Genomic DNA, 23,225 nt, shown 5'->3' on the forward strand with positions numbered 1-23,225 from the left:
AATAGTTACATTTTTCCATTGACCAACCCCTTCTGGTAAATATTAGACTTTGTCCTTAGGGACCAGTGCCTTCATCGACCATCTGAACTGATCTGTCTGTCATCAGACAAACTGACCACTGTGGCAGTTTATTCCTCATTACTGTGCAAAATTGCAAAATGATTTTGTTTTCTTTATACCATACCTTTTAAATCCAGTGCCACTACCTTGTTGAAATTTTCTGCTAAGGCAGACTTACTATAGGTGTGTTTTAATATTTCCAACAAATCTCACATCCATCACATCTTTGAGCTTATTGACTGCCCATCGTTTACTAAAAGTTTTGACCTTTTATAGGATTGATCAGTCAACACAATTGACTTTTTGTCTTCTAAATTTCTATCCCTGGTGTCAAGAATGCTCATTTATTTTGTGGAGAGTTTATTGTCTGTTACAGGAGTATAGTAGTGCCCCATATGTATAAATTGTGTATTTGCTGATTTTCTAAATACAATAGATTTGAAATAGTCATAGGGTCTGTTTCTGTGCTGTATGACTCTTCGGTCCAACTCATCCGCGCTGACCAGACATCCCAATCTGACCTAGTCCCATTTGTCAGCATTTGGCCCATATCCCTCTAAATCCTTCCTATTCAAATAACCATCCAGATGCCTTTTAAATGCTGTAATTGCACCCGCCTCCATGACTTCCTTTGGCAGCTCATTCCATATACACATCACCCTCTGCATGAACAAGTTACCTATCAGATCCTTTTTAAATCTTTTTCTTCTCACCTTAAACCTGTGGCCCCTTATTTTGGACTCAAACACCCTAGGGAAAAAGACCTTGGGTATTCACCCTATCCATGCTCTTTATGATTTTATAAACCTTTATAAGATCACCCCTCAGACTCTGATGCTCTGCGGAAGAAAAACCCCACCCTATTCAGCCTCTCCCTGTTGCCCAAACCCTCTAGTCTCAGTACGATCGTTGTAAATCTTTTCTGCACCCTGTCGAATTTAACAACGTTTTTCCTATAGACCGGTGACCAGAATTGGACGCATTACTCTAAAAGTAGCCTCACCAATGTCCTGTACAGTCCAACATGACATCTCAACACCTGTACGCAACGCACTGACTTGTGAAGGCAAGTGTGCCGAACGCCTTCTTCACTGCCCTGTCGACCTGCGACTCCACTTTCAAGGAACTATATACCTGTGCCCCGGGTCCCTTTGTTCAGCAACACTCCCAAGGGCCCTACCATTAACTGTATAAGTCCTGCCTTGGTTTGTTTTACCAAAATGCAACACCTCACATTTATCTAAATTCCATCTGCCACTTCTCAGCTCGTTGGCCCATCTGATCAAGGTCCTGTTGTACTCCAAGGTAATCTTCTTCACGTTTTCCATATCCAACTTCATTTGTACTTTCTTTATTGACCTACTTAATAATAATTGCATTTCACTGAACACCACATAAGCAAAATAAGCAAAATACTGCAAATGCTGGAAATACAAAATCAAGACAGAGAATGCTGAAAAAACTCAGCAGGTCTGGCAGCATCTGCAGAAAGAGAAACAGAGTTAAAGTTTCAAGTCCAGTATGGCTGCTTCAGAACTGAAAACCATTCAAAACTGAAGGTTCTGAGGAAGAGTCATACTGGACTCAAAACTTTAACTCTCTTTTTCTCTCTCTGCAGATGCTGTCAGACCTGTTGAGTTTCTCCAGTATTCCATATGTTTGTTTCGTGCCAATGAAATGATTGATTCTGGCAGCTTTACAAGGAAAGACCACTCGTTTCAAAGATTTAGTGTGCTATTCCAAAATCTGAAACTGGTGGAACTCTCAAGTTCCTTAACTTTGTTTTGATTCTTAGTACACAGAGGCTCAGTAGCATTTTAGTTTTTCTATGACTTGCTCCGTAGATGTGCATCCACTACCTAATACTGCACAACTGAAAGATTCTTCCACCAATGCAGTTGCCATTAGGCTGAAGCTTCTAGTGACTAAAACAAATATCCTCCCTCTGATCTGTATCTCCATCTCCTTCCTCTGAAGGACAGTTCATGGCATAATGGTACTTTGAATTGCACCTATAACATCAATTGACTACACACCGAGTATTTCTGCAATTCGTTCTCTGATTGTAAATATCAAATTCTCTTCATTTCTCAGAATTATGAACAGCATTTTTGCCCTCATTTTGAGTTACAGTCCTACTTTTGTACTGTCGCCTGCAACTGCTATCTGGATGATCTTGTCAATTTAACATTTTGTCCTTCATTTTTTGTCGTACAACCAATTTCCTCTTGTGTTATGAGTGCTGCTGGAAAGGAATGGTTTCCTAGGAATATTTTCAGTGCTTCCAGCATGTGTTCTCTCAGTGTATGTTTATCTGCAAATTTAGCTCATGTCAAAATTAGAAGTCTGTCTATTGTTAATACTTTAGCATAGTCACTTAAATGCAACACAGGTCAGGGGATTTCCAGATGAATTTTTTGAAGTCTTGCATGCAATCTACTGATTTCCATCATGTACCCATCCATAACACTATCCTCAGCTTTTATAAATGTATCTGTAGTTGGGTCGCTAGTGTCCACTTGTACGAGTGGAAGACAGTAGATTTCTGGTGTCTAGTTGTGCTCCTTTTAGCTGGTCAGATACATTACAGCAGATCACCAGCACTTACAGTCTCTCCCTTTATTCTTTCTCTCTCTTTTTCTCTCTCCCTCTTTCTGTCTGTTTGTTGGGAGAGGTGTTTCTGCTGGGATGATTCAAAAATGGAATCTCTCTTTGCTTAGGCACTTTGCCTTTTGAATCATTCTTAGCAGACAAGTTAAGGTGGCCAGTAGTGGATGATCTATGCACAGAACTAAGCCATGTTCCACATAAGGCATTGGTATTTTGGAGACAGCTTGTCACTTTCCTCTAGTTTTTAATTTTTTCTTTTGGTCAGTACCTAATTTATATTCTCATAATGAATCAGCTATACTTCATTAACTCCTAGATGAGAGCTTTTACGTTTCTGGGAATGCCTCTCTGTTGTCCCTGTGAAACTGCAGTGGTGCAGTCAGGGGACTTATAGCAGACATATTTTTAGCTTCCTGCCCTGAGTTTCGGTCAGGCTAATCTTCATTATACAAAAGTCGGTTTAGCTTTAAGAGTTTTTCCCTAAAAATTACCAGCTGTAATCACAGTATGATTACAGGTAATCTGATGCTACTTCTCACTATTTTCAAACAAGTTGATAATTTTTATATTTTGAATGTCACCAACCTTTTAAATAGCGTACTCAATTTTCATCCTGTGCAATATGACAATTACCTGTTCATTTACAACTATGTTAATAGGCTCTCTTATTATGAAAGCAAATGCCAAGCACTTTTTTAGTACCTCAGCTATATACTTTGCCACCTTAATTTGTGCCATCCTGCCTTTGACTGCCCTTTTGTTTTCTTCCACAAATTTAAAAATGCTTATTTGGGTTCTCTTTTAAGATGATTGCTGAGCCTATTTTGTTTTCCTTTTGCCCACCTTAGTCTCTTTCACATAGCTGTTCTGTGCTTGTCCATTTCATCATGGCTGATAAAATTTACATTTGTCATATCCTACATTTTGCCGAGTTATTTACTTTTAATATATTTTTTTCTTCTCAGGAGCTCTCGATTGGGCTGCAGATTCAGGCTAGTTTTATTCTGGTGAAGGTGCATACATTTGGACTATATAGTACACTGCTGTAATCCAGCTGCTTCACAGATATTGTGTTTGTATTCTGACATGCAGTTATTGTATTTCTGGTCATTCATTTACAGGAAGTAGGAGTTAAGACCGTTTTCCACAGCTGATTGCTTTGCACTATGAAATGCAAATAAACTCCAGTCTGTTCACTCTCCTTACTGGGGAAAACCAGCTCTTGAAATTTTCTAATCCAACTACAAACTGCTCAGTATTATTCCTCGAACATGTCCTCAATCATTCTTAAAGGGACTATCATTTATAACATTGTCAGTGTAAGGTGAATTTAGATGACATTGTTACGGTGTAATTGACGCTGAAGAATGTGTGAAACTGATTGGTGCAGGAAGCAGTCTTCACTGTGAAGCTTTGAAAAAAGAATCAATTTTTGAGAAAGAAAATAGCATTCCTAAGAAAAAAAAAATCTTCTTTCTTCTCGAGGAAGTATCCCAGGTACTGAATAAGTAACAGCCCAAGATAGTGTTGAATGTCAAATTGTTTGTTGGAATCAATTCAAACAGCTCAACTAATGGTTACCAGCCTTATTTTAAAATAAACTTGGGCATGTTTTACAGTTAATTTAAAAATAAAGCTTCTCCTTCTCATCTACTGCAGTAGAAAGGAGGAACCAAATATACCCTACCCCCACACTGCCCATTCCCTTGCAGATTCTCATTCAGTACTTGATTGCTGCTCACGGTGCTTGATTGAAATATTTTATATTCTGAATGTTGTAATGTGCTGATATTGGATAAACAAAAGTATCCTTTTATTCATTGTTTACTAAACCACTTCCCATCACAGTCACCTTGTGACCCAATCAAGTGATCTTGCTTCCTGTTACCATTTTACTGGCTCAGCAGAACGTTTTCCCTGCTTACAATGCCTCCGGGTACCATGAAAGTTTGGGAAAACAGTACAAGTTTAAAGTTTTCAAGAAGACTTGTAGTTCAGGTTGTGGATGAGGTTGCAGACATGCTCGCCGAGCCGGTGGGTTTGGTTGCAAACATTTCGTCACCCTGCCAGGTAACGTTTTCAGTGCGCCTTCGGTGAAGTGTTGGTGTTCTGTCCCGCTTGTCATTTATATGCCTCCGTTTGCTGGGGTGGTTGGTATTACTTACAGTTTTGTTTCTCAGTGGTTTATACACAGGATCTAATTCAATGTGTTTGTTGATGGAGTTCCGGTTGGAATACCAGGCCTCCAGGAATTCCCTGGCATGTTGCTGTTTGGCTTGTGCAATTATGGATGTGTTGTCCCAGTCAAATTTGTGTCCCTTGTTGTCCGTGTGTAGTGAGACAAGTGAGAATCGGTCGTGTCTCTTGGTGGCTAGTTGGTGTTCACGTATCCATATAGTCAATTTTCTTCCAGCTTGGCTTTTGTAGTGTTTCACACAGTCCTTGCATGGTATTTTGTATATTACCCCAGTTTTGCTGGTTATGGGTATGGGATCCTTTACATTCATCAGTAGCTGTTGTAGGGTCGTTGTCGGTTTGTGGGCTACTCTGATACCTAGGGATCTGAGTAGTCTTGTGGTCATCTCTGAAATCTCCTTGATGTATGGTAGGGTGATTAGTGATGGTCACGAATCATGTCCGTGTTGTGTCTTCCCTGTTGTGGTCTGTCTCGGAGGGTAACGGCAGCTTGTGCTTTTTGGATATCCATTTCTTTTGAAGACTCCGTATAAGTGTTCCTTTTCTGCTTTGCAAAATTCTGGGTTGCTGTAACATGTTATGGCTCGTTTAAATAGTGTCCTGATGCAGCTCCGTTTGTGGGCGTTGGGGTGATTGCTAGTGTAACTGAGAATCTGGTCCGTACGTGTGGTCTTTTCATATATGCTAGTCTGCAGTACCCTGTTGTTTTTGCGTTCTACCATTATGTCCAGGAAAGGTAGTCAGTTGTTGTTCTCTTCTTCTTTCGTGAATTTTATCCTAGTGATGATGATGTTCATGTATCGGTGGTTTTTTTTCTAGTTTTGTGCTTTTAAGGTGTCATCTACGTATCAGACCCAAAGTTTGGGTTCTATACTGGGGAGCACTGTCCATTCTAACCTTTGCATTACTGCTTCTGCAATCAGTCCTGATAGTGCTGATCCCATTGGTGTTCTGTTGATTTGTTTGTATATGCTGTCGTTGAAGGTGAAGTGGGCTGTGAAGCACAGATCCAGTAGTTTCATGGGGGTGTCCTTATTGATGTTGTTGACAGGGTTGCCTGCTTATTTGATTCATCCAGCAGTGTGGCAATTGTTTCTTTGGCTATGTCGATGTTTATGAATGTAAATAATGCTGTTACATCGAAGGATACCATCATCTCGTCCTCTTCTATCTTGGTGTCTTTGATGTTGAGGAATTCTTGGGATGAGTGGATGGAGTGGGTAGTGTTGTCCACTAAGTATTTCAATTTCTGTTGTCGTTCTTTGTCAAGTGGATATGTTGTTGTACCTGGCAGTGAGACAATGGGTCTGAGAGGGACCCCTGGTTTGTGTTCCTTGGGGAGTCCATATAATCGAGGTGTATTGGATCCCTCTGGCTTCATTTTTTGGTAGTCTGTCTTGCTGTTGCCTCCTGAGTTGTGTAATTTCTTCAGGGTTGTTGTGATCCGGTTTCCTGACTACTGCCATCTGTTGGTAGGTGTTGGTATCTGCTAGTAGTGCGTTAGCTTTCTTGATGTATTGGGTTCGATTGAGGATTACTGTCATGCGTCCTATTCTTAATTCTAAATTCTATTCTTAATTCACTAAATTCTTAGTGGACAGCACTACCCACTCCATCCGCTCATCCCAAGAATTCCTCAACATCAAGGACACCAGAATAGAAGAGGACGAGATGATATCCTTTGATGTAACAGCACTATTCACATCCATAAACATCGACATAGCCAAAGAAACAATTGCCACACTGCTGGACGGATCAAGAAAGCAGGCAACCCTGGACACCAGCAACATCAATAAGGACACCACCATGAAACTACTGGATCTGTGCCTCACAACCCACTTCACCTTCAATGACAGCATATACAAACAAATCAACAGAACACCAATGGGATCAGCACTATCAGGACTGATTGCAGAAGCAGTAATGCAAAGGTTAGAATGGACAGTGCTCCCCAGTATACAACCCAAACTTTGGGTCCGATACGTAGATGACACCTTAAAAGCACAAAACTAGAAAAAAAACCACCGATACATGAACATCATCATCACTAGGATAAAATTCACGAAAGAAGAAGAGAACAACAACTGACTACCTTTCCTGGACATAATGGTAGAACGCAAAAACAACAGGGTACTGCAGACTAGCATATATGAAAAGACCACACGTACGGACCAGATTCTCAGTTACACTAGCAATCACCCCAACGCCCACAAACGGAGCTGCATCAGGACACTATTTAAACGAGCCATAACATGTTACAGCAACCCAGAATTTTGCAAAGCAGAAAAGGAACACTTATACGGAGTCTTCAAAAGAAATGGATATCCAAAAAGCACAAGCTGCTGTTACCCTCCGAGACAGACCACAACAGGGAAGACACAACACGGACATGATTCGTGGCGCCTTAAATGCACAAAACTAGAAGAAACCCACTAACACATAAACAACATTCTTATTGTGATAAAATGCATGAAAGAAGAAGAGAACAACAACTGACTACCCTTCCTGGACATAATGGTACAACTCAAAAACAACGGGGAACTCCAAATTAGCGTAATAGAAAGACCACACGTACGGTTCAGATACTCAATTGCACTAGTAATCACCCCAACACACACAAACGGTCCTGCATCGGGACACTATTTAAACAAACCACAATACATTACAGCAACCTGGAACTATGCAAAGCAGAACAGGAGCACTTATACGGAGTCTTCAAAAGAAATGGATACCCAAAAAGCACAATCCGCCATTACCTCTGAGACAGACCACAACAGGGAAGACACAACATGACCAGACTCACTAATCACCCTACCATACATCAAGGAGATTTCAGAGATGACCACAAGACTTTCAGACCCACAAACCAACAATCACCCTACGACAGCTATTGACGAGTGTAAAGGATCCCATACCATAACTAGCAAAACTGGGGTAATATACAAAATACCATGCAAGGACTATGAGAAACACTAACTACATAGGCCAAACTGGAAGAAAATTGACTTTATGGATACGTGAACACCAACTAACCACCAAGAGACATGACCGATTCTCAATTGTCTCAGTACACACGGACAACGAGGGACACAAATTCGACTGTGACAGCACATCCATAAGCACACAAGCCAAACAGAGATATGCCAGGGAATTCCTGGAGGCCTGGTATTCCAACCGGAACTCCATCAACAAACACATTGAATTAGACCCTGTGTACAAATCACTGAGAAACAAAATCAGAAGTAATACCAACCACCCCAGCAAACCAAGGCATAAAAGTAACAAGTGAGACAGAATACCCACGCTTCACCAGAGGTGCACTGATGATGTTACCTGGCAGGGTGACAAAACATTTGCAGCCAAACCCAAAGGCTTGGCGGGCATATTTACAACCTGAAACAGTACAAGTAATGGTCATTTTTCTATGAAAACACATGGGATGTAACTTTTACCTCAACTCTCTTCTCACTGACATTGCCCCAAACAATCTGAGATGAAGCAGCAATTTGTGGTGTTCATGTATCCTTCATTCAATCTAGTCTACAATATTCCTGATTCACAATGTGTCTCTCCGTTGGCGAGACCAAATGCATGTTGTTTAACTGCTTTGTAGAATACCTCCGTTCTCTCCACAAATTTGACCCTGAGCTTCTGGTGTACTGTCATTTTAATTTTTCACCTTGCATTCATGCTGACATCTGGACTGTCACTAGGCTTCTGCGTTGTTCCAGTGAAGCTCAACATTTTCTTAAGGAACAGCACTTCATCTTTCAAATAGGCACTTCACAGCCTTCTAAAATCAACATTGAGTTCAACCACTTCAGATCATAATCTCTGTCCCGTGATGATTCATTTTATTTGCTTGTTTCACTCTTTGTCTTATTTGTGCTTTCAGTCAGTAGCATGTGTTTAACATATTTTTTTCATGTTTTTCTCTCCTTGCCTCATCACCATTCACTTTGCCCCTTTGTCTTGTTATTCAAACTTTCCTGTCTTTCACTCTATATTAGACTTTCCTTTAGACCTTGTTATAATAACATTCTTGTGTAACCTGAATCTGACACAAATGAGATGCATGGAATCCATTTACTTGAAGATCTCTGGATTTATTTACAGCTAAATTAATATATGTACAGTACAGAGTAATCTCCAGATAATGTCAGTGTTGCAGTGCAGTCAGCCTGTGGTCATGTGACAGCATCTGGATACGTAGCTTATTTGCAGGTTGATCTTTTAAAGGGACTTACTCCAGACATGACAGCGCAACATCCCCTTTTCTGCAAAGATAGCTCTTGCTTGTTACATATAAAAAAATGGATACACTGGGTAATGGCAAAATTGGTTATACAAAGATGGGGATTGTGAAATTTACATAGTCATAGAGTAATACAATGCGGAAACAGACCCTTCGATCCAACTCGTCCACACCAACCAGATTTTCCAAACTGACCTAGTACCATATCCCTCTAAACCCTTCCTATACATGTACCCATCCAGTTATTGATTAGTTGATTTATTGTTGTCTCATGTACTGAGATACAGTGAACATACAGGTTGTACCATACAAAGTGCAAAAGGGTAGCAGAACAGAGTGCAGAATACAGTGTTATAGCTGCAGAGAAGGTGAAGTGAAGGAGATCAGAATTAACATTTGAGATTCAAAAGCCTGATAACAGCAGGGAAGAAGTTGTTCTTGAATCTATTCGTACATGTATTCACTCTTATATCCTCTGTATGGTGGAAGAGGATATAATCGGGGTGGGAGGAGTCTTTGATTATGTTGGTTGCTTTCACGAGGCAGCAGGAAGTATAGATGGAATCAATGGATAGAGGGTTGATTTGCATGATGGACTGTGCTGTGATCACGACTCTCTGTAGTTTCTTGTGGTCTTGGGAAGAACAGTTACCATGTCACACTGTGATGCATCCAGCTAGGATGCTTTTTATGGTGCATTGATAAAAATTGGAAAGAGTCCTTGTGGACATACCAGATTTCCTTAGCCTCCTGAGGAAGTAGAGGTGTTGTTGTGCTTTTTGGACCATTGCATCAACATTGGTGGACCAGGACAGGTTGTTGATCATCACTCCCAGGAACTTGATACTCTCGACCATCTCCACCTCAGCACCATTGATGCAGATAGGGACATGCCCTCCACTCTGCTTCCTGAAGTCAATGACCAACTCCTTAATTTTGAAGTTGATGGAGAGATTATTGTCTTTACACCATGCTGCTAAGCACACAGCCTCTTTTCTACATTCTGTCTTGTTGTTTGAGATCCAACCTACAACAATGGTGTTGTCAGCAAATTTGTAAATGGAGAAGGGAGGCGATGGTCCAGTGGTATTATTGCTAGACTGTTAATTCAAAGACCTAGGTAATGTTCTGGGGACCTGGGTTCGAATCCCACCATGGCAGATGGAGGAATTTGAATTTAATAAACAAAAAACTCCGGAATTAAGAGTCGAATGTCAAATGTCGAAAAAAACCCACCTGGCTCACTCATGTCCTTTAGGGAAGGAAATGGCTATCCTTACCTGGTCTGGCCTACATGTGGCTCCAGAACCACAGCAATGTAATTGACTCTTAACTGACCTCTGGGCAATTAGAGGTGGGCAATAAATGCTGGTGTAGCTAGCGATGCCCTCATCCCATGAATGAGTCCTTTAAAAAATGAATTGGGGCGGAATTTGGTGGTACAATCGTGAGTGCATAAGAAGTATAGTAGAGGGCTGAGTGTGCAGCGTTACGGGGGCACTAGTGTTGAGGATTATGGTGGAGGAGCTGTTGTTACCTATTCTTACTGATTGCAGTCTATGGGTCAGAAGTCTAAAAATTCAATAATTGTTTCAGTGGTTGAATAACTCTTCCAGATCTTGTTAGGAAGTATGGATTTTGCCCTTGCCTGTCCTTAGTCTGCTGATATTTCACCAGTATGTTGATTGTTGTGTTGTGTTCCTTCACACTGTTGTTGCTTGGGTGTGATCTTTCTTTCCAAGTTCACTGTGCAGTTGACATATATTATACATTTCTTTTAGCTGGCTTCTGTTCCTCCTCAGTTTGAATCTGCTAAGTGTCTTAATTCATGAGACCTGGGTGTGTGATTCTGACCTTTAGCCATACTTGTAATTAAGGTAGTTCCACCCCGGCATACAGGTCATGCAGCATCTTCATGTTCCCATATTTGTCGAGAAATATTTCTTGCAACTCTAAGAATTTGGATCAGTGGTAGCTTGGTAATTCATTCTCACTTGCCTCCTGAACATGATCTTTACTTTATATGGTAACCCCTTATCCAGTGGTGTAGCTCTGATAAATGAAATGCAATATAAATATCTTGCTTCATTGTCTCACACTTGAAGATGAGTAATTTAATGGTTCTGTTGGTAAGACCATTTGATCCGAGGTAATGTGTGAGAATTTTACCTCGTTCACACTCCATTTGTTTCGAATATCCCTGAAAGGTGAGCCTATAAACTGTTGTCCATTATTAGAAATAACCCTTGAGGGTCACTGAACAGACTGAATATGGTTCTTGGTGTGTCTGCCATAGGGAAACTTGAATTTTTCTTTAACCAATTTGACAACTGGGAAGTTTGGTGCTTTTGAAGTTGGTTGCATTTCTGCTGACCAAAATGCAATAAGTTGATTTTTGAGCACATCTTCCACCTCAATGCCAGTGCTTTTTACTTGTAGATCAAGTGTTCAAGTTTGGCAACCTGCTCAGTACATCTGAAGTGACCATTTTTGTACCAGGTCTATTGCAGATATTAAAGTCATTTCCCTGTATTTTTAACAGAATTTGCTGAAGATTCAGTGGTGATTCTTGTCACTGATCAGTGGCTTGCAGCAAGTAATTGAGTAGTTTTTGATTCGTTTCAATTGTGAAGTTCTTACCTTTTTAGTTTTCTATATTTTTGATGTGGACTGAAATGGGAAAAGAGTTGTTTTAAAAGCCAAGGATTGTAGAAGGGATTGCTGCACTTATTAAAATCAAGCTACTCCAATGTAAGTGGTCCTCACCCTCAACAACTTCTCTTTCAATTCCTCCCACTTCCTACAGACAAAGGGGGTGGCCATGGGTACCCGCATGGGCCCAGGCTTCGCCTGCCTCTTTGTAGATTATGTGGAACAATCCCTCTTCCGTACCTACACTGGCCCTAAACCCCACCTCTTCCTCCGTTACATTGATGACTGTATCGGCGCCGCCTCGTGCTCCCACAAGGAGCTCGAACAGTTCATCCACTTCACCATCACCTTCCACCCCAACCTTAAGTTCACCTGGACCATCTCTAACACCTCTCTCTCCTTCCTGGACCGCTCTGTCTCCATCTCGGGCAACCACCTAGAAACCGATATCCATTTCAAGCCCACCAACTCCCACAGCTACCTAGAATACTCCTCCTCCCACCCACCTTCCTGCAAAAATGCCATCCCTTATTCCCAATTCCTTCGTCTCCGCCGCATCTGCTCCCAGGATGAGGCATTCCACTCCCGTTAATCTCAGTTGTCCTCGTTTTTCAAGGACCGTAACATCCCCCGCCTCAGTGGTCGAGAACGCCCTCAACCGTGTCTCCCACATTTCCCGCAACTCATCCCTCACATACCGTCCACGCAATAAGAACCAAAAAAGAATCCCCCTCGTCCTCACGTACCACCCCACCAACCTCCAGATCCAACGCATCATCCTCCGACACTTCCGCCATCTGCAATCCGACCCCACCGCCAAAGACATTTTTCCCTCCCCACCCTTATCTGCTTTCCGGAGGGACCACTCTCTCCGTGACTCCCTTGTCCGCTCCACACTCCCCTCCAGCCCCACCACACCCGACACGTTTCCCTGCAACCGCAGGAAGTGCTACACCTGCCCCCATACCTCCTCCCTCACCCCCATCTCAGTCCCCAAGAAGACTTTCCACATCAAGCAGATGTTCACGTGAACATGTGGTATACTGCATCCGCTGTACCCGTTGTGGCCTCCTCTACATCAGGGAAACCAAGCGGAGGCTCGGGGACCTCTTTGCAGAACACCTACGCTCGATTCGCAATAAACAACTGCACCTCCCAGTCGCGAACCATTTCAACTCCCCCTCCCATTCCTCAGACGACATGTCCATCCTGGGCCTCCTGCAGTGCCACAACGATGCCACCCGAAGGTTGCAGGAACAGCAACTCGTATTCCACTTTGATACCATTGGGCTGCAGGGTTCCCATGTGGATTTCACAAGCTTCAAAATCTCCCCTCCCCCTACCGCATCCCAAAACCAGCCCAGCTCGTCCCCGCCTCCCTAACCTGTTCTTCCTCCCACCCATCCCCTCCTCCCACCTCAAGCCGCACCCCCATCTCCTGCCTACTAACCTCGTCCCGCCCCCTTGACCTGTCCGTCCTCCCTGGACTGACCTATCCCCTCCCTAACTCCCCACCTACACTCACCTTTACTGGCTCCATCCCTGCCCCTTCGACCTGTCTGTTTCCTCTCCACCCATCCTCTCCTCTATCCATCTTCTATCTGCCGCCCCCTTCTCTCCCTATTTATTTCAGAACCCCCTTCCCCTCCCCCATTTCTGATGAAGGGTCTAGGCCCGAAACGTCAGCCTTTCTGCTCCTATGATGCTGCTTGACCTGCTGTGTTCATCCAGCTCTGCACCTTGTTGTCTCGAATGTAAGTGTGTTTACCCTGCTGCTTTGTTCAGCCAGCCCAAGAAGTTGGTGCAAGTTGGCTGGCATGAAGGGGTGTGTACAAAGAGAGATTTGGTCAGCAACAAGTAGCTGTTAAATTGATCATGTTGTGACCACCTATGAACAAGAAAGCCCACCTTCCTCTGACAATTATATGGTTGGTTCCTGAGTAGTTGACTCACTTGTGAGTGTGAGCGATATTGCCAGAAGTCTTCAAAATTCTGGAAAGTGAGGTGGTGAACCTTTTTGCAGTAGGACACGCATGAAGTCCGGAAAAAGCCCCTGGTTATATTCTCTCACCAGTAAGCTGGTGCTTTTAACAAGCAAGTCAGAGGCTTTATAATTTGTGAACTAGTTGCTCTGTACCTCCTGCGAGGAAATGAAAAGAATCAGGAGGACCAAAAGTCCTGGTGAGTGAAAGGATCATCTCCGCAAACCCTGTTGAAGCCTAAAGACTATAAAGCTGAGAAGTATTGCTGCCTCTGCCTGGGTGAACTGAGAAGATGACCCTGATTGGTAGCTCCAGAAAAGAAACTGAGTCCATATGTATGCCTGTGAAACAACGCATCCTGAAAGCTCACACACACACTCTTTCTCTCTCTGCCCCCCAGTCTCTCTCTCTCAGAGTCACACTCTCTTTCTCCCCCACCTCTCACGCGCTCTCACTCCCCCCACTTCTTGCGCTCTCTCTCTCTTTCCCCACCTCTCATGCTGTATCGCTCTCTCTCTTTGTCTTCCCCACCTCTCTTTCCCTCTCCCTCTCTCTCTCCTCTCTTCTCTCTCGCTGTCTCACACTCATACTCACATTCACACTCACATTCTCTCTCTCACACCTACACACACACAGATACATGGGGTGAATTTATATTTGCAGACTCATTTTATTTTGTTCAAAAAGCACACAATTCATAGACAGTCAGTCAATGTGGCGTTTTATAAATTCCTACTTTAGGAATAAAACCAATCTGGCTCCAAACCAAAACACGAACTGATCCTAAACAAGGCCTCACACCGAACCTGCATTGTTTGACCTAAAATGTCACCTCTTCTTTACACTGATAAAATCTTTCAGTTCTCTCAGGCAGTGACTTAAAAGGAATTTGGGGATTTACTTATACATATTAATCAATCAAAACCTTCTAACTGATTAAAGATCTAACAGCATGTTAAGTTTGTTTGATACATCCTCATCAGTGGTGTGAACCTTTGATCTTTTACTTATAAATTCTTTGTCTGATACTAACCTCTCTCACTAACACCTGAAGAAGGAGTGAGGCTCTGAAAGCTTGTGTTTTCAATTAAACCCAATTAAACTATAACCTGGTGTCGTGTGATTTTTAACGAAAGCCATACAAGTAATCTTGCCAATTTTGTTATTTTTTTTTATTTATCCCTTAACTGTGTTTGCTTGTCTGTCTGTCTGATTGGAAACCATTGGAGTGACTATTGGCAAGTTCTCTGGTTTAATTTTAATGTATTGTGAATACAGAGATAGAAAAGCTGATTTGGTTCAGCTGTCTGTCAGGTTTAACTGCTGATGAGACGGCATAAAAATTTGAAACTTTACTGTCTAAGCTATCTCATCAACATCCGAACCTGTCTTTCCCAGAAACAGCTTTTTTAAAAATTAGCAATTCCAACTCAGGTTCTGCCCTAATAGACTGAATGTCTTCCCAAGACCTCGGTTACCATTCAACAACTGCCATCTGCTTCAACATGGAGTGTTTTCCAGACTTGCCAGAACTAATTCCCAGGTACCGACCTTGTTAATAGCCAACTTCTCCGATCTGTTTAGACACAGTGCTCTTCCCGGAGTCACTGTTGGAACTTTTTAAATCTAGACTCAGCCTGCAATTATCCTCCAGGCCAGGCCTCATAAACAAAAAAACTTATTTGGTCAGTTTTTTTTTTCCCCTTTTACCACAAGCTGTCTCAAAATCCACAAGTCATTTTCAACTAACAAGTCCCAGTTCGCAGCTCCAAACCAAAATCGATAAACAAATAAAAATAAAAAAGTAATGAAAAACCAATGAGGGGTTTAACACAACCTCCTTTTAAGGCCCACAATATGTCAAATCCATATTAATATGTTTTTGTTGACTTAGTAAAAGTGGCATTTCACTGTCACCCATATATTTATATCATGATTTTGCTGTCCTTGAACAGCATATGTGAAATAAACATCTTACAGATACTTGAGGCTAGTAATTAACAGCTTTAAAATGTTCTGTTGAAACTGCATATGCAAGTGTTAATAGACAGCATGTTTTTATATTGCAGATATTGTGTTCGTAGTATTGATTTGGTAAATATGGATAAAAACAATCTTGGAGATCAACTCAACAGGGCATTTGAAGCTTATCGTCAGGCATGCATGGAGAGAGACAATATCAAAAAAGTATCAGAACAAAAGGTACGTTGTCTGGCAAATTATGTTAATTTTATTCATTTGTGGGATGAGGGCATTACGGGCTAGGCCAGCATTTATTGCCTATCCCTAATTGCCCAGTAGGCAGTTAAGAGTCACCCGCATTGCTGTGGATCTGGAATCACATGTAGGCCAGACTAGGCGAGGATGGCCGTTTCTTTCCCTAAAGGATGTTAGTGAACCGGATGGGTTTTTCCCCCAACAATCGATAATAGATTCTTGATCATCATTGGACTCTTAAATCCTGATATTTATTGAATTCAGACTCCTCCATCTGCCATGGTGGGAGTTGAACTCAGGTCCCCAGGAGATTACCTGGGTCTCTGGATTAACAGTCCACCGATAATACCACTAGGCCATTGCATCCCCTTGAGAAACACATTGGGTATAAAGAATGCGCATTTCACTGAAAACTCAACTACCTGCTTCTAGAATCAGAATTGTACTGTAAAGGCCCAGCAAGTCTGTACTGCCAAAAATGTACTACTGCCTACACTAGGCCCAGGCAGTGCATTCCAAACCCCCACCACTCTCTGGGTGAAAATATATTTTCTTAAAACTCCCCAAATCTCTTGCCTTTCAATTCAAAATTATGTCCCGTATTTCTTGAGTCTTCAACTAAGGGGAACAGCTGCTTCCTATTCACCCTGTTCCTGATCCTCATTATCTTATGTACATATATCAGGTTTCTCCCCCCTCCCCCCCCACAACCTTCTCTACTTCAAAGATAACAACCTGAGCTTACCAACTCTCTTCATAGCTAAATTGTTGTATCTTAGGCAACATCATGGTGAATCTCCTTTTGCAGTCTCCAGTGCAGTCTCCTTCCTACTGTGTGGTGACCAGACTGCACACAGTACTCCAGCTGTGGCCTAACCAAAGTTCTGTACAGCTCCAGTATTATCTCCCTAGTTTTGTAATCGATGTTTCAACTAATAAAGGCAAGTGTCCCATATGCATTCTTAACTACCTTATTAAACTGTTCTGCCACCTTTAGGGATCTGTGGACAAGCACCACACGATCCCTCTGCTCCTCTAAACTTATTAGTGTCTTGCCATTCATTTGAGTATTCCCTTGTCTTTTTCCTACTTCCACAGTGCATCAGGACTAATTTCCATCTGCAGTCAATCAGCTTATCTGACCAATCTGTCTGTATCCTCCTGTAACCTAACACGTTCTTCCTAACTGTCAATCATCCAGCCAGTCTTTGTGTCATCTGCAAACTTATTCATCATCCCTCCCACGTTCTTATCTACATTATATTTATAAATGTCTCAAATAATAAGGGACCCAGCATTGATACGTTAAGTACACTACAGAACACTGGGCTCCAGTCACACAAACTGCCTTCTACCTGCACCCTCTGTCTCCTGTCACTAAGCCAATTTTGTATCCATCTTGCCAAGTTACCCTGGAGACCATGAGCTTTTACCTTTTTGATCAGATACCCATGTGGGACCTTGTCAAAGCCTGATGAAACCCATACAAACTACATCAGCTGCCTACCTTCATCGAAACACTTTGTCGCCACCTCTCAAAATTTCACCAGATTTGTTGAGCATGACCTCTCTCTGACAAAGCCATGCTGAATATTCCTGAGCAAGCCTTGCCTTTCTAAATGGACATTAATTTTCTTCTTCACAATTTTTAACTATGGTTAACTATGGTAACCACCGTTAGATACACTGATCCATAGTTCCCTGGTCTATCCCTAATACCCCTCTTGTAAAGTGTAACCATATTATTTGTCCACCACCTCTGCAGCCAGACATGATTTAAAAATTTGGGTCAGGGTCCCAGTAATTTCCTCACTCGTCTCCTGTAACAGCTGAGGATATAACTTATCTGGACCTGGCAATGCGTCCACTTTTAAGTCCACCAAAACCTCTAATACCTCCTCACTGCATATATCAATCTGTGCAATTACTTTACAGACTATTTTCTTGAATTCTGTATTTACATCCTTCTCCTCCCGAGTAAAGACAAATGTGAAGTGCTCATTTAACACTCTACAATGTCCTTTGGTTCATGCAGAGATTGCCCCTTGGTCCCTAAAAGGCCATACTCATTAAAATAAATCGAAGAACTGCAAAATGTTGGAAATGAGAAACAAAAACAAACTGCTGGAAAATCTCTGCAGGTCTAGCAGACAGAAAGCAGAGTTAAAGTTTCTGGTCCAGTGACCCTTTTTCTGCCCTACTTTTACCTTTGTTATTCTCTCTCCCCTTAATATACTTGTAGAATATCTTGGGATTCTTTCTAATCTTGCCCTCTAGTGTTTCCTCATGCCCCCTTTTTGCCCTCCTAGTTAATTTCTTGAATTTCGCCTTGCGCTTTCTATAGACCTAGGAACTCTATGGTTTTGTTCTTTTTATATCTGTTGTACACCTCTCCCTTTTCCTTTTTATCCAGTCTTGAATATTCCTAGACGTGTGGTTCTCTGGGCTTGTCGTTCCTGTATGTTGGGCAAATACTTTTCATGCCCCCCTCCCAACCTTCCGCCAGCACCACCCATCATCTTTGTGAACACTTCCCACTGTTCTGCTGTACATTTGCCCACAAGTGGCTGTTCCCAGTCTAATTTGGCAAGATTCTGCCTTATTCTAACAAAAACTTCCTTACCTCAATCCAAAACCCTTTTGTGCAGACCATCTTCCTCCTTTCCCATAACAAATTTAAAATATATGGTATTCATGGAATCATAGAATCCATTCGGCCCATCGAGTCTGCAACAACCTTCCAAGAGCAAATCACCCAGACCCACCCCATCCCCATAAACCCAAATGGGGTTTTTACCAGGGGCTAATCCACCTAACTTTCATGTGCCTGGACATTACAGGACAATTTTTAGCATGGCCAATCCACCTAACATGCACATCCTTGGACTGTGAGAGGAAACCGAACACCCGGAGGGAACCCATGCAAACACACAAACTCCACATAGACAGCCACTAAGGTTGGAATTGAACCCAGGTCGCTGTTGCTTTGAGGCAGTCTGCTAACCACAGTGCCACCGTGCCACATGTTGTGGTCAGTCTCTCCACTGTCATCTTGATCACCTATCCAGTTTCATTCCCCAGAATTGGGTCCAACTGCACTGCCCCTTGTAGGGCCATCTACATGTTGACATAAAAAGCTTGCATGGACACAATTCAAAAAATCCGCCCTCTCTTAAACCCTTTGTACTATGATTATCCTAATTAATATTGAAGTAGTTGAAATCCCCTAATATTCTTCCTGTGTTATTTCTATCCTTCTGTTTGGGATTTTTTTTCCTCATCTGCCATTTTCTCAATATAATGAAATGTTTAATGCTATAAGAGGTTAAAATTAAAAACTTAAAGTTGTGTAGTTTAGATCATTGGAAAATATTTATCACTGTTTCTTTTAGGGGCATGTGTGAAACAAATCTGATTTCACAACTGTTAATGTAGCTTTTGTTTTGTTTACCTTGAGCTTCAAAAAGTATGTTTAAACAGATGAAATAGGGCAGAAAGTAAGCACCAGTGATAGGCAAGATACATCAGTAGGAGATGATGAGAAACTGTATTGGGCCATGTGCCGCATGTGAAAGGTTTGAGAGAATAACTGAGGGGCAAGATGATGTAATGGCCAATATTTGTTTGAAGCCTTGGTTGGTACAGGTAAGTAGTGTGGTTTCTCACTAGACTTCAAGAATTACAGTAGAGGATTCCATCCTCCTTAGTCAGACATTTATCTTTGTTTCTTAATAATTTTCTTAAGATAAAAATGAAAAAAGGGCATTTTAAAGAATTTAGAAACCATAGCCCCAAAAATCATGTATGTGGAAATTGGTTGAATCAAGCTGAACTGAGTAAAACTAATAACAAGATCAAATTTTATAAAAAGAAAATCAAGGGAATTAGTATTAAACATAGTTGTGGTGATGCAATCATCATTCAAACTTTTCCAATATGCAAAATTTTTAGTGGTTTCATCAATTACTGCTTACAATGTTCAAATCAGAAGTTGTGCAGCTTTCCTGAGGATCAAATAAGTGATAAAATATATAATACATAATCATGTCAGTAATGTGTAGCTATAAGGCTATTTAGCTTAGAAAGTGTTTAAGGTTTTTTTAAAAATAAAGCATCTCTATCAGGATATGGATATTGCTAGTAAGACTGGTAGTAACACCCATCATTAATTGTCTTGAAAACGAGATGATACAAGTGACTAACCAAAACAGAAATTGCTAGGGAAACTCAGCAGGGCTGGCAGTATCTGTCGAGAGAAAGCAGAGTTAATGTTTTGGGGTTCAGTGACTCTTCGTCAGAACTAAACAGACCCTTCTTCAGATTTCCAGCAGCTTCGAGGCAATTTTATTAATACAGCCCTTTATGCCAGAAAACTGAATTCAAATTCTCAAACTGCCATGGTGGGATTTCGTCTCATTCTCTCAGTTGTCTGTTTATGCTTTTTTATGAGTAATCGAGTAAAATAATCACTGTTCAACTAAACCCATCTTAAAATCTAATTGAGAAATAATATTTGGGTGAGATTATTCAAAGGTTAAATTTTGTTCAAGTTGAAGAACTGTCTGGGTTTGTACTAAATTAGTTAGTAGCCTGCACATTTGTGCTTCTGGTAATGTTTGTTTTCAAAAAGATGTCCTGTATGTTGTAAATAATCATATTTGTTTATTTTTACTTCATGTATGAACTTTGCATTCTGTATTGTATAGCATTTGAAATGTGATGAACATAACTCAGTTTTACAATATATATGACATTAATATTTTACAAAAAGATTTGTTAACAATTTGCATGCATTTTGTTTTTGCTCAAATACAGATTTATGACTTAGAGCAAGAATTGGCAACAAAAGATCAAACCATTGCAAAATTACAATTGCAGTCTACTTCTACCACCCCCAGAGGTAAGCCATGACTACTGTATTTATTCTTTCCTCCCCTCTACATTGCTTACACAACTCATTAGATATGCTTTTTAACCAATAATGCCATTTAATTATTCCTCTTGTTCTATTGCAACTTAAGGCAATTAGATCGTTTCTAAATTGGTCTTATATTTAACTTTGCATTAATATTGTTTCTCCAATGCATTTCTTTCACTGTTCTTATTATTAATTGATACATATGTTTTCTTCTTTCTTGTTTCTCCTCACTGTCCCTGTCCAAAAAAGAAACTGTTTTTGTTTAATGTTACTAACTGTAACAGGTCTTGCTAAAATTCCTTTCTTGGCTTTTGGCACAAGATTTATAGTTCAATTCTTGCTGCGACATTTGGGATACAGGTGGAATGAAACATTCCTCTTTTAGTTGTGTTTCCAGTTTTGAGGAGAACAAATATTGCTCTCCCTGAAATGCTATCGCAGTTTTATGAATTACAACATGAATTTTGTATTTTGATACAGTTCCTTCTATGAGATGGAATAAATCAACATTATTTTTGTGTCCTTATTTTTATTCTATTATCAAAATGTTTCAGAAAATTTCACTTTATTTGCTAATTACTGTATTGGTGTGGTGGAATTGTTACCTCTCGGATGTGAGTGGGTTTGGTTAAAATTTTCCAGACAAGAAAACTACCTCCAACACAACCACAAGCAGCTTGAGCTGAGGCAGGTTTGGAATGGAGTGGAATGAGCAACAAACCTGTTTTCCAGAGGCATATCCACTATTTAAGCATTTCAATGAAACCATAAGCTTCAAATTTAGGCAGGGTTTAAGATTTAATGCTGCTATTCCCAGAGCTGTGAAACTGACAGGAGAAGGAGGTGAGAAAGACCAAGTCCAAGAGATTACTGTCTGACTGGCACTGCTTCTGACACTCTCTGATTGGTTGTCCTCACCCTTGCTTTAGCCTATCAATTGGCTGACCTCTCCTCCCATGATCTGATACCTTTTTCTAAATTTGGCAGAACCTCCAATTACCTTAATTTTTGGGTTTTCTAGCCACTGTCACCTCCCCCTGTAAAGGGAGGAGTGTCTTGTCTTTTTATTGCATGGAATCTGCTGTACTGCTACTTGAATTTCTCGCCTAGTTTACTGGATTGGAGAATGGAGATGAAATTGGATGTTTGGTCTAGTGGGTGACATGCTGGAGGAAGACTAACATATATTTATTTGCTTAGTACACACTGTAACCATTTATTTATACAGCATTGGAGTTACAGCTTAGGAGGCCATTATGGGCCATCATGTCTCTGCCAGTTGTCTTCAAGAACAACTTGGCTAGTCCTATTCTCTCTCATTTTCCCTTGTAGCTCTGTCTTTTTCTTTTTTGGATAATTATCCAATATTCTTTTGAAAGCTTGGATGACCAGATTCAGACAGCAACATTCCAGATGGTAACCATTCACTGCATTTGAAAAGTTCTTCATGTACCATTTAGTTATTTTGCCATTCACCTTAAATTGATGTCCTCAGGTTCTTGGCCCTTCTGCTAATGACAGCAGTTTTCCCCCAAGATGTTGTGCCCAGAGTTCTTATGATTTTAATTGCTTCCATCAATTTTCTTCAAATTTTTCCAAGAACAGCCTCAGTTTTTCGAATCTGTTTTCATAACTGATGTTCCTTATCCTGGAACTGTATGAAATAAAGAATTATAAAGGATTTAAAGCAAAATCTAGTTAGCTGTCCATCCTATCACAACGGATATTGAATCAAACATTAGTTTGTGCAGAGTAACCCTATCAATGGAAACCCAGTATTGCTATGTCAACAGTGTCTGCTGGCTTGTTTAAATTCACTGATTGGATAATAGCTGTGTACCTAAAAGTGTTCTGTACAGTGAATTGTCCACTGGATCACAATGTTCTTGGTGCCCATACCTCTGCTACATTGACACTTGCAAGCCAGATAGTAAATGCTGGATGTTGACACTGGCTATTGGGGGCCAGCTGCATGTGGCTATGAACTCTGAAGACTGACTGTTAGAAAAATAAAGCTCCCAGCTGCTCGTGAAGAGGGCTTGGGGACAACAAATGGTACATCCATTTCAGATCAGTGTCTTCCTTTGCAGCAAATGCAGCAGAGATTGCCATACCAGAGTGGGCTTCCCAAAACTCACCAGGCAATGCTCAGTGCAGAGTTAACCATCATGGCACAAGCCATCATCTGATAAGATTAATGGTGCCTTTGCAGGGGTTCTGGACACATAAGATGTGTTGCAAATTCAGTGCTGTTCTGGAGAGGGAGAAACATTGTAATTGGAGGGAAGATTGAATTCCTGAGTTAGAAATAAATAATTTGTTCATTGGAGCAGAT

At 41.1% G+C, this 23,225-nt stretch overlaps 1 protein-coding gene across 3 annotated transcripts in view; it reads left to right on the top strand.

Annotated features, from left to right (window-relative positions):
• Positions 1-23,225, top strand: part of LOC109923490 (TRAF family member-associated NF-kappa-B activator) — a 78,071-nt gene that overhangs the window by 12,712 nt on the left and 42,134 nt on the right. For all 3 annotated transcript variants that reach the window (XM_048599547.1, XM_048599546.1, XM_048599548.1), the window contains 2 exons: positions 15,825-15,957; positions 20,788-20,872. In XM_048599547.1, coding sequence (XP_048455504.1) covers positions 15,856-15,957; positions 20,788-20,872 — 187 coding nt within the window. In that variant the 5' untranslated portion in view covers positions 15,825-15,855. The remainder of the gene's footprint in view (positions 1-15,824; positions 15,958-20,787; positions 20,873-23,225) is intronic.

Source organism: Rhincodon typus, chromosome 7 (genome assembly GCF_021869965.1).
Source record: "Rhincodon typus isolate 14 chromosome 7, sRhiTyp1.1, whole genome shotgun sequence".
Taxonomy (NCBI): Eukaryota; Metazoa; Chordata; class Chondrichthyes; order Orectolobiformes; family Rhincodontidae; genus Rhincodon; species Rhincodon typus.